This window comes from Dipodomys merriami, unplaced genomic scaffold, assembly GCF_024711535.1.
Source record: "Dipodomys merriami isolate MVZ:Mamm:240054 unplaced genomic scaffold, mDipMer1.0.p SCAF_11, whole genome shotgun sequence".
Taxonomy (NCBI): domain Eukaryota; kingdom Metazoa; phylum Chordata; class Mammalia; order Rodentia; family Heteromyidae; genus Dipodomys; species Dipodomys merriami.
In genome coordinates this window covers 35,524,183-35,536,722 of record NW_027202382.1, presented here as the reverse complement: position 1 = coordinate 35,536,722, position 12,540 = coordinate 35,524,183, and the positions used below count along the sequence as shown (strand labels likewise).

Genomic DNA, 12,540 nt, shown 5'->3' with positions numbered 1-12,540 from the left:
TTTGAGGTTTTTCCTAATAATACTCCATTGTAGCTCTAGACCACGTTTTGTTTGTCCTCTTTCTTTAGCCTTCTAGCCTTTAGGATTTTTTTTTGTTCCCACTACATCCAGTTTTCCCCAACTTCAGATAAGATCATAGTTAAACATCTTCCTGGCTTTAATGGCAGCTTGTCTTGCTACCATTTTCTGGTCACACTGAGCTTTCCTTTTCCTTTTCCTTTTCCTTTTCCTTTTCCTTCCTTCCCTCCTTCCTACCTGCCTGACTGCCTTCTTTCTCTTTCTCCCTCCCGCCCTCCCCCTTTCCTTCCTTCCTTTCCTCCTTCCCCCCTCCCTCCCTTCTTCTCTCTTTCCCTCTCTCTCTCTTTCTTCCTCCCTCCCTTCCCCCTCCCTCCCTCCCTCCCTCTCTCTCTCTCTCTCTCTCTCTCTCTCTCTCTCTCTCTCTCTCTCTCTCTCTCTCTCTCTCTCTCTTTCTTTTCTTTCTTGGGCCCATGTTTAAGCAATGCATTTTAACAGGTAATATACACTAAGAATGGCTCCCAATAGTCCAATAGTTGTTTATAAATTGGCTTGAGTGCCTATTCATATATGTGTATGTAATAGAGAGATGCTTAATACTACACCACTAGATGTGTATGCCTGGAGTTGGCAAACAACTGAATGTGGGCCATATCCTCTAGAAGACTGATTGTAACAGACTGGTTAACAAAACCTTAAATATTTTCTATATAATTTTCTATAGGAGAAGTTTTACTAATATAAAAGAAATAACATATACCATTTATTTTTTATTTCTTTGCCTGGTTACTGATTATATGGATTTTAATGAGTTAGAATCAAAGGTTCTTTTGTGTGTGGTGGTGGTAGGGTAGCTGGGGTTCAAGCTCAAGGCACGCCCTCTACGGCTTGAGCCATGCCTTCAGTCTAGTCTTTTGTTAGTTTGGAGATGGAGTCTTCTGGGCTTGTCTACCCAGGTCAGCTTTAATTGTGATTCGCTAGATCTCGGCTCCTGAGTAACTGAGATAAAAAAGACGTGAGCACTGGTGCCCAACTTTCAAGGCTTTTTTTTTTTGTTTTTTAAGCCATGAAGTCATTTGTTTAAACATGTTGAAGCTGAGCTTAAGCTAAAATAAAAGAGGAATATAGTTGAGGAGCCTGTCATACCATCATCTGAGGCATGTTTGTAGACCACTGACATGTGCAGCAGGAGCTCATCTGAGAAGCCTTCTTTTTATCCTCTAGTATTGTCTTTAGGCTATCCACCAGTGACTGTACTGAATTATTACTATTAGCTTTTTTTTTTTTCCTGCTGGCAGTAGGGCTTGAACTCTGGGTCTGGGTGTTGTCGCTGGGCTCCTTTTGCTCGAGGCAAGTGCTCTAGCACTTGAGTCATAGTCCCGCTTCCAGCTTTTTCTGTGATTAATTAGAGATAAGAGTCTCATGGACCTTCTTGCCTGGGCTTGCTTTGAACTGTGATCCTCAGATCTCAGCTTCCTGAGTAGCTAGGCTTATAGGTGTGAGCCACCAGTGCCCAGCTAGCTTTTCTTGTCTTTATTTTTTGCCATGAGAGCAGTAGCGCTGCTTGGCACAGAAGTTCTATACATGTATGTTGAATAAATGAATAAAACTCCAATTGAACACTGGCAGTAGGTTAGAACCAAGCTCTTATATGACCTACAGTGATTTATTTTCCTACAATAGCTCTTTAAGAATATAGTTAAGAAACATACAAGCAAAAGGTCTTTAAATCTGTGCTGTCCAGCCCAGTAGCCACAAGCCCTGTTTTGAGTTCTTGAGCTATGGCTAGTTCAAATTGAGATGTGAAATTGAAATACCAGAATTGAAAAACTAAAAATTTTACAGAATATAAAATAATTCATTTATAATTTTCATCAGTAAGTTAATATGTTAAATAAAGCTTTAATATTTTGTCAAAAAACTGAGTTAGCCAGGAGCTGGTGGCTTTTACCTGTAATCCTAGCTATTCAAGAGGCTGAGATCTGAAGATTATACTTTGAAGCCAGCCGGAACAGGAAAGCCCATGATATTCCTTATGTCCAGTTAACTACCAATAAAGCTGAAGTTGAGCTGTGGCTGATTTTTTTTTTTTTTTTTTTTTTTGGGTCCGGTTGTGGGGCCTGAACTCTGGGCCTGGGCGCTGTCCCTCAGCTCTTCAGCTCAACGCTAGCGCTCTACCACTTGAGCCACAGCGCCACTTCCGGCTTTTTGCTTATGTGGTGCTGAGGAATCAAACCCAGGGCCTCATGCATGCAAGGCAAGCACTCTACCACTGGGCCACCTTCCCAGCCCCAGCTGTGGCTGATTTTGGACACAAAAGCTCAGGAATAGCACCCAGACCTTGAGTGTGAACCCCAGGACTGGTGTGTACACACACATACACACACACACACACACACACACACACACACACACACACTGAGTTAAATTATTTTTAATGTGTTTTTGTTTTTCTAAGTGACTTTTAGGACATTTTGGAATGGTATATGTATTTACATCTTCATTTTTGTTAGATAATACTGTTGTAGACCTTTGAATCCCCAAATATTGCTGATATGTTAGAATTACCTGACTAACTTTTAAGATTATTGCACTTTACCTCAAGAATTCTAAATTGGAATTTCTGGATAGTGCCCCTATTTATGTATGATGCTTGTTTGTTCACTTGTGCAGCATTGAGGATGGAACCAAGAGCTTCATGCATGATAGACAAGTGCTCTAACTACTGAGCTGTATCCCCAGCCATTGTTTATGTATGTTCCTGAAGCTACCTGGATAATTCTAATGTCTCACATGCCCATTGAAAACCATCAACCAAGCCCTACCCCTCATTTTAGAGAAGGAAACAAACTTAAATAGTGGTTTGACAACAAATACAGCCATCATTTTTCTGTTCCCTCAGTGAGTCTGCCCATGTCAAAGTCATGCTCTCATTGTTCACAGTGATAGTTATTTTCCATTGTCAAAAACAGTGGCTTTGCCAGGTACTGGTAGCTCATGCCTATAATCCTAGCTACTCAGGAGGCTGAGATCTAAGGATCAGGGTTCAAAACCAGCTTGGGCAGGAAAGTCTGTGAGACTCTTATCTCCAATAAACCACTCATAAAACCGCAAGTGGTGCTGTGGCTCAAGTGGTACAGTGCTCACCTTGAGCTGAAGAGCTGAGGGATAGCTCCTAGGCCCAGAGTTCAAGCCCCCTGACCGACGGAAAAACAAGACAAAACAAAACCAGTGGCTTTAAACCAGGTGCTGTGGCTCATGCTTATTATCCTAGCTACTCAGGAGGCTGAGATCTGAGGATCGCAGTTCAAAGCCAACCCAGGCAGGAAAGTTTGTGAGACTCTTATCTCCAATTAACTACCAGAAAACTGGAAGTGATGCTGTGGCTTAAAGGAGTAGACTGCTAGCCTTGAGTTAAAAAGCTCAGACAGCACCCAGGCCCTGAGTTCAAACCCCATGACCCACCAAAAAAAGAAACAGTGGCTTTTGACTAATGGTGGAGTTGTGGTTGGTTTTATTTAGTCATTTCAGCCTTTTAAAAACTGGTTATTGGGTGGTTTCTTACAATACTATGTCCTGGTCATTTTGACTATATTTAATGTCTTCTCAAAGTATCTTTTTGTTGAGTCTTTAAATTAAAAGTAAATTGTGAGAAAAGAGTTAACCATTAGGACTCTAAATTTAATTAGACCAGAGTCTCAAATTGTCACCATGATTAATATGACATTGCATTAGAGACAGGGAAAAAACTTTCTCTTTTTTTCCTACAGAATTTTAAGGAGCTTTATAAAAACAGTTTGTGAGTTCATTTGAATGCTTGCTGTGATTTATCACTGGTTTTCTTTGAGGCTTCTTCACATTATTTCAAGACCACGCAAGAGAAGACCAGTTTGTTTTTTGTAGAAGTTAGCCAGTGGTCTGAGCTAGTCATCTCCCGTCCCCCCCCCCCCCCCGCTCCCCCTCTCTCTCCATCCCTTCTCCCCCTTCCCTCTCTCCTTCTTTCACCAATCCTGGGGCTTGAACTCATGGCCTGGGTACTGCTTCTGAGTTTCTTTCTTTTTTTTTTTTTTTTGCTGGGCTAGTGCTGTACCACTTGAGCTACAACTCCCAGTTCTAGCCTTTTTTTTTTTTTTTTTTTTTTTTTTTAATGCTTAATTGGAAATAAGATTCTCAGGGATTTTACTGTCTGGACTGACTTCAAACTGTGTGATACCCAGATCTCAGCCTCCCGAGTAGCTGAGATTACAGGGATGAGCCACTTGTACCCAGTTCAGATGCTTATCTTTGACTTGCCTTAACTTGTGTTTCAGCAAACAGCTTTACTAGCCATGTATTTAGAACTGTTGGGTAGTAAACACGCATACAGTCATAGGTAGCACCCAGCCATTTCAAACTCAGATCCAAAAACTCATACTACCCACAGATTCATGGAATTCTTCAATGAACGCACCAAGGGATGCTTTAATCTCTTTTTAATCACCTGGAGAATTAATGGGAAAATCTGAAACGTAAAAGCTTTGATTTTTGTGATCCTATCCTAGTGCATTTGACAGCATTTTGGTGACTAAGCAACTCATATTTTCTCCATGTATTGGTTTTCTCATCATTAAAATGGGAATACTAGAGAAGGTGACCCTGAAGGTCTTTTTTGAGAATACTATGTTTTGGGGATTGATTTTCCTTATTCGGGGTGTGTTTCATTAATAACTCCCCTGCTTTTCTTTTAAAGGGTCAGATGACTTGTCTGCAAAGCTGTGGGATGTGAGCACAGGGCAGTGTGTTTATGGCATCCAGACCCACACATGTGCAGCAGTGAAGTTCGATGAGCAGAAGCTTGTGACAGGCTCCTTTGACAACACTGTGGCCTGCTGGGAATGGAGTTCCGGAGCCAGGACCCAGCACTTCCGAGGGCACACGGGGGCGGGTGGGTTACTCTTTTCCTAGGGTTTTTACAATAGCTTTAGCCTATCGCTTTAAAACTAGGAATCAAGTATGTCAGCCCCCTCACCCCCTTAATTGATCTGCCATTCTCTCCTCCTCATTTGGAATGTTGTTCACAATTTTGCTTTTCCTTAGCCCATTGGAAAATATCTGTGTACCTTTAAGCTGAGAGTGGTGGTTTTTCCTCTCCTAGTTAGTTTATATCCTGGTGAGCAGTCAGTTCATCTGATTTTGTCAGATTCCATCCTTCCAAAATGACTTAAATCCTACACTTAGAAATTCAGCAAAATTTGTTTTGTAGATTTGGGGCTGAACATCTTTGAAGTGAATATGGTCTCCACTGTTTTATGTCTAGGTAGAGCTCAGTTTGGAGGTGATTAACAGACAACTACCTAGAGATAAAATGAAACTGATACCTAAATGTCTCCTAATAAAAGTATAGCAGCTTTGGGGACAGAAAACTATTCTTTTAAAGATAGCCTTGAGCTTCTCCTGTTGCATTATTTTGGAACTGTGTAGTGAGCTACTCTCAGCATCTTGTGCAGTGCCTGCCTTCTTTCCTTCCTCCATTTATGTACTGCTTTAGCCTCTAAGAGTCACAGTCTGTGCTCTTTGACATCATATTTATGAGTAGCCTTCCAAGACTTGCTCTCTCCTGTAGGTTCTCCCAAGTTTGTATTGCTGTTAAATGACAGATCACATGATAGTCTTACCTCACCACCAGATCACCTCCATAGGATAGATTCTGTCTTGTTTACTCTTACACTGTGTCTGTGCTCAGTAATTCTTTTTTTTTTTTTTTTTTTGGTCCAGTCGTGGGACCTGAGCTCTGGGCCTGGGCGCTGTCCCTCAGCTCTTCAGCTCAAGGCTAGCACTCTACCACTTGAGCCACAGTGCCACTTCCGGCTTTTTTCTTATGTGGTGCTGAGACATCGAACCCAGGGCCTCAGGCATGCAAGGCAAGCGCTCTACCACTGAGCCACCTTCCCAGCCCCTTAGTAATTCAGGTACACCTGTAGGTACACCCGTGTGGGGTTTTTTTTTTTTTTTTTTTTTTTTTTGAGTACTAAAAAGTTTTCCCATTTTATTTATTTTGTACATTTTTCTTCAGTCTTTATTATCTCCTTTACAACGCAGTCTATCTTTTTAGAAATCAATATTTGGTGATGTGTGATTCAGTATGGAACTTACATGTTAAACTGGTTGTTAAATTTCCCAGTGTCAAGGTATATCATGACTTCCAGATGATTTTTTTTTTCCTGGTCAAGTTGGAGATCCTGTTCTAAAAAAAATGTTCCATTTGCTGTTTCCTGGACATTGTGGTAGCTTTTCTTAAATCCATGCTTTTCCTGTTCCTTTTTCCAACATAATTCTTTTTCTTTTCTTGATATGAACTGCTTATTCTTCAGGGCCTATTTCCAATACCACCTCTTCCCTGAAGTCCTCCCTGATAGGCCTGTGCAGACTTAGTCATTCTCCATGGTGTTTCCCTAGCAAGAGGTAAACTTTTTTTCTAGACTTCTCTTCCCAGACTTAAATTCCTTTAAAGGAAGTGCTACTATCTTCATCTCCAGGTTCTCAGTGTCCTTTAGAACTTAAAGACAGAAAGAAATATTGAATGTTCTACTACTGTACCTGCACAGATTTAAATGCTAGGTATTACTGTATTGAATGAATGACTTAGTTTGCCCTTTTTCTCTTTACATTGGTTTTTCTTAACAGAGTCCTGTTTTGAAGCTTAAAATTCTTCACATTTTTCTCTTACTATCATTACAAACCTGAATAAAGTCACGTATGTTCTGTTTTTCTACATAGACTAAGTAAAAATTCGTGTAATATCAGGCAGATGGTTTTAGGAAGTGCCATTATCTCCATCACTGCTTGTGTATTGCACTTTGAAGCTGGCACAAGTGTTGGAACTTTCCAACTTTAAAGTAATAAACTTTCCAACTTTCCAACTTTAAAGTAATAAACTTTAATAATGATAAGAATTTTGAAATAGGTTTTTAAAATTTAAATCATAATATTGCTGGTTGAGTAGCAAGCACCATTATAGTAACTCTTGTTAGGGAATGAAACCATTAGGCAGCTAGGAAGAATAAACAGTGCTGAATGTTTGTTAAACAAAGATCCACTGGCAGAAGGGTGTGTTTTAACTTTGTGTATGTTATATGCACTAGTGTTTAGCGTGGACTACAACGATGAGCTGGATATCTTAGTGAGTGGCTCTGCAGACTTCACTGTGAAAGTTTGGGCTTTATCTGCTGGGACATGCCTCAATACACTCACCGGGCACACGGAATGGGTCACTAAGGTAGGAAGACTTAAGAAGCCTCCTGATGTCAGGCTTTTCATTTGTGGGAATGGATGATGGCAGATACTACCTTACAGTGGTAAGAGATGGTGGTGCAGCCGGTGGAATAGAAACATGCACTCTATTCCATGATAGTGTGCAGCATTCTATATGGGGGATAAAGAATCATAGGGACAGGGAATGTGGTGTAGTGGTACAGTGCTTGAGTAGCATGCATAAAGCCCTGAGTTTGATTCCTCAGTATCACATTAAAAAAATGAGTTAAGATTAATAAAATCAAAAGAAAAAAACATTAAAAATGATTTAAAAAAAAGTCACAGATAGCTGGTAGGTTTTAGATTGGGTAGATAGTTAGACCTTTCTTCCAAAATAGGTGAGGCTAAAGAGAGTTGTGAGTTTATCACCTGCTGGATTTTATGATATTAAGTGACATGTTGGGCTAGCACCCAGCACAGTGCCTGATGCTTACTATCAGGTCTCAGTTGAATCTGCAACCCAGGCTTCTGAACAAGTAAATCTTGTCTTTCTTCTTACCTTATGCTGATTGATTGATTGGTTTTAACTGACTAGGCCCAGCCAGGCACCTGTGGCTCCTGCCTACCTGTTTGAGAGAATTGTAGTTTGAGGCCAACCTGGATCTACATGGGAGATCCTTTCTTAACTAGTAGCTGCATGCAGTGGCACACACCTGTCATCCCAGCTATGCTAGAGGCTAAAATCAAGGAAAAGTCCATAGAGTTTCATTTCAGTAGAAGAAGCTGAGCATAGTGGTGCATGCATGTTATCCCAGCTACTACAAGAAGCATAAAGTCAGTAGAGCAAGGTTTAGGTATGGACCTGAACCATATCTCAAAAATAACAAGCACAAGCTGGGCACCGGTGGCACACACCTGTAATCCTGAGATCTGAGGATCACTGTTTAAAACCAGCCTGGGCAGGAAAGTCTGTGAGACTCTTACCTCTAATTAAACACCAGATAATCAGAAGTGGCTCTGTGGCTCAAGTAGTAAGAGCGCTTACCTTGAGCTGAAGAGCTCAGGGATCTTGTCCAGGCCTAGAGTTCAAGCCCTACAACCGACCAAAAACAAACAAACAACAAAAGCAAGCACAGAAAAGAGCTGGAGGAGTGCCATTGTTACAGTGCCTATGTAGCAAGCATGAGGTCCTAAATTCAAATCCTCCCAAACAAACCCTAAAACCTAGTATGCATGGATTATTCCAAATGCAGTGGAATGTTAGCTTCTTTTACATTACTCTTACTGTTAATATTATTATTACTATTGCTTAAAATTTTTATTTCATCTTCACCATGGTTATGTGAGAGAAGATAACCGAAATGTACAGGTAGAACTGAAGGTATATTTGTAGAGTTCTTGCTTAGTATGTGTTTTGAAACTCTCAGTTCCATTTCCAGCAACAAAGTGTGTGTGTGTGTGTGATGTAAATGATATGATGGTCTTGTCTAGGGTTGGAAAATTACCTATACACACACATATATACATATACTGTATATTTTTTATAGTGCACATTTCTGAAAAGTGATTATTTGCATTTACTAATTTGCCTATGGATTTTTTTTCTTTGTATTTTCTTCTGTTAAGTCACATTTATAATTTTTAAAGTATAATGTCTGCTTCCAGGCTAAAAATAAGACTAATTACAGCCAACGTTGGATACCTTTAGATACTTTATTTTTTTGTCAGTCTTGGGCTTGAACTCAGCCTGGGCACTGTCCCTGAGCTCTTCAGCTCAAGGCGAGTGCTCTACCACTTGAGCCACAGTACCACTTCTGGTTTTCTGGTGGTTGATTGGAGATAAGAGTCTCATGAACTTTCCTGCCTGGGCTAGCTTTGAACCGCAGTCCTCAAATCTAAGCCTCCTGAGTAGCTAGGATTATAGGCATGAGCCACTAGTGTCTGGTTAGATACTTGTTTTTTTTGTCAGTCGTGGGGCCTGAACTCTGGGCCTGGGCGCTGTCCCTCAGCTCTTCAGCTCAAGACTAGCGCTCTAGCACTTGAGCCACAGTGCCACTTCCAGCTTTTTCTGCTTATGTGGTGCTGAAGAATTGAACCCAGGGCCTCATGCATGCAAGGCAAGCACTCTACCACTGAGCCACCTTGCCAGCCTACTTTATTTATACTTTTTTTTTTTTAATCCGGTCGTGGGGCCTGAACTCTGGGCCTGGGCGCTGTCCCTCAGCTCTTCAGCTCAAGGCTAGCACTCTACCACTTGAGCCACAGCGCCACTTCCGGCTTTATTCTTTTTGCTTATGTGGTGCTGGGGAATCGAACCCAGGGCCTCGAGCATGCAAGGCAATCGCTCTACCACTGAGCCACCTTCCCAGCCCCTATTTATACTTTTTTTTGAGACAGGATCTTACAATAAGTAATTCAGGCTGTCCTTAATCCTCCTGTTTTGGGATTACAGGTGTGTGTCATCACACCTGGCAAGATACTACTTATAGTAAAAATAGTTGTAATAAAAATCTTGCTAGGAGGGGCTGGGAAGGTGGCTCAGTGGTAGAGTGCTTGCCTTGCATGCCTGAGGCCCTGGGTTCGATTCCTCAGCACCACATAAGCAGAAAAAGCCAGAAGTGGCGCTGTAGCTTAAGTGGTAGGGCACTAGCCTTAAGCTGAAATGCTGAGGGACAGTGCCCAGGCCCTGAGTTCAGGCCCCAGACTGGCAAAAAAAAATCTTGGTAGGAGTTAATAGGATAATACAGTTATAGCTTAGTCATTCTAGTATTTCATATTGGCTCAACTCTTCCTCACTTTTCCTCCCCTCCTCCCTCCCTTCCCCTCTCTTCCTTTCTCTTCTCCCCTCCCCTTCCCTCTTCTCCCTTCCTCTCCCCTCTTCCCTCTTCCTTCCTCTTCCTCCCTCTTCCCCCTCTTGCCCCTCTTCGAGCTCTTCTACCCTCCCCTCCCTTGTTTCAAGACTAAGTCTTGAACTTAGGGCATTTTGGCATCTATCATTTGAACCACACTTCCAGCCCTGTTTTTTTCACTGGCTATTTTTAGGATAGAGTCTTAATTCCTACCTGTGTTTTCAGCAAAGCCACAATCCACCTACTTGAAAAGAAAACAAAACATTTACCATTAATTGTACAAATGGGTAATCTACCTACTTTAGACTTCTCATTATTGCTGGGATCACAGGCACACACACCACCATGTCCAGCTTCCCTCAGTGGGCATGGTGTCTTGGGCTTTTTTGTTCATGCTGGCCTGACACCTCAATTCCTTCCTATCTCAACTTTCCACATAGCTTGGATGACAAGTGTGCACTCTGTGTCCAGTTATGAGTATAAAATCTGTGTAGGAACAGCGTAGAAAAGCTTTTTTGTATAACATAGATCTTCATATTTGCAGGTGGTTTTACAGAAGTGCAAAGTCAAGTCTCTCTTGCATAGCCCTGGAGACTATATCCTCTTAAGTGCAGACAAATATGAGATCAAGGTGAGTTTTTTTCCTCTACTAATTGTCTCACTAAAGAAAAAAAGGAAGGAGAAGGAAATTGAAGAGGGATAACAAAGGCAAAATATTCCAAGGCCTACATAGGGTTTGCTGTTGGTGGTGGTATTGGTTTTTGCTTTTTTTTTTTTTTTTTTGTCTTTTTAAGGGGATAGAGGAGGGTCCAGAGGTGGAAGAAGCAAGGGTGAGAAATTGTAGTCATGGTACTCAGTATACACTATGTGGAAAATGAACTATGCAGTTTGTGAGTGGGGATGGGATGGGGAAACTGGAGGAAAGGGAAGGAAGGGATGACATTGTCCAAAAACAATCGTACTTATTACCCGATTTAGGAAATGGTAACCCCTCTGTACAATACCTTAATAATAATAAAGTTGTATTAAAAAACATTCCAAGGCTAAGTGCTATGCAGTTTCTAACCCTGTTTTTCAAATGAAATCCACAAAAAAAGATTTCTCTCATTCTTTCTGGTTTGGAGACAGATTCTTTTATCTTTCTTTCTTTTTTTTTTTTTTTTGGTGGGTCATGGGGCTTGAACTCTGGACCTAGGGCGTTGTCCCTGAGCTCAAGGTGAATGCTTTGCCACTTGAGCCACAGCACCACTTCTGGTTTTCTGGTGGTTAATTGGAGATAAAAGTCTCAGGGACTTTCCTGCCTGTGCTTGCTTTGAACTGCAGTCTTCAGATCTCAGCCTCCTCAGTAGCTAGGATTATAGGCGTGAGCCACCAGTGCCTGGCTGGAGACAGATTCTTGCTGTGTAGTATAGGGTGGGCCGTAAAGTCATGATCCTCCTGCTTTAGTCTCCTAAGTATTTAGGTTATAGGGATGTGTCACCAAGCTTTACTGTATTTTGCTTTCTTTTCCTTATTTTTTCTTGATCTCTTCCTCTCCCTGTTTCTCTCCTTTTTTCCTTTTTCTGTTCTTGGTATGGTACTGGGGATTGAACCTAGGACAACTCATGCTTCCCAGGCAAATGCTTTGCCACTTAAGCTACATCCCTATCTCTTTTGATTTTGAGAGCTAGTCTTGCCCACTTTTCCCAGCAGATTTTTTTTTCTTTTTTTCTTTTTTTGTTGGGTGTGGGGCTTGAACTCTGGGCCTGAGTGCTGTCCCTCAGCTCTTCAGCTCAAGGCTAGCACTCTACCAGTTGAGCTATAGCACCACTTCCTGTTTTCTGGTGGTTTATTGGAGATAAGAGTTTCATGGACTTTCCTGCCCAGACTGGCTTTGAACCGTGATCCTCAGATCACAGCCTCCTGAGTAGCTAGGAATTACAGGTGTGAGCCACCGTTGCCCGGCTTCCCAGCAGATCTTGAATTTCATTATCCTATGTCTGCCTCCCAAGTAGCTGGAATTATAAGCCCTTACTCTTTTCTTTCTTTTTTTTTTTTTTGTGCCCTTACTCTTTTCTTAAGGCACATGCCTCCTTCCCTTCCTCAAGTCTTAGATCTAAACTATGAAAACATTCATTTGTTTTAACAATTTGCAAAGAATTCATACAATGAATTCATCCTTTTTTTTTTTTTTGTCAGTTGTGGGGCTTGAACTCTGGGCTTGGACGCTGTCCCTGTGCTCTTCAGCTCAAGACCAGCACTCTACTGCTTGAGCCACAGTGCCACTTCCGGTTTTCTAGTGGTTTATTGGAGATAAGAGTCTCACGGACTCTCCTGCCCGGGCTGGCTTTGAACCGTGATCCTCAGATCTCAGCCTCCTGAGTAGCTAGGATTACAGATGTGAGCCACCGACACCCGGCAAATTCGTACATTTTTATTTCATCTTTTAAACTGTGTGGTAGGCATT

General features: G+C 41.6%; 1 protein-coding gene across 2 annotated transcripts in view; it reads left to right on the top strand.

Annotated features, from left to right (window-relative positions):
* Window positions 1-12,540, top strand: part of Fbxw2 (F-box and WD repeat domain containing 2) — a 39,503-nt gene that overhangs the window by 11,519 nt on the left and 15,444 nt on the right. For both annotated transcript variants that reach the window (XM_070012651.1, XM_070012643.1), the window contains 3 exons: window positions 4,745-4,939; window positions 7,137-7,270; window positions 10,639-10,725. In XM_070012651.1, coding sequence (XP_069868752.1) covers window positions 4,745-4,939; window positions 7,137-7,270; window positions 10,639-10,725 — 416 coding nt within the window. The remainder of the gene's footprint in view (window positions 1-4,744; window positions 4,940-7,136; window positions 7,271-10,638; window positions 10,726-12,540) is intronic.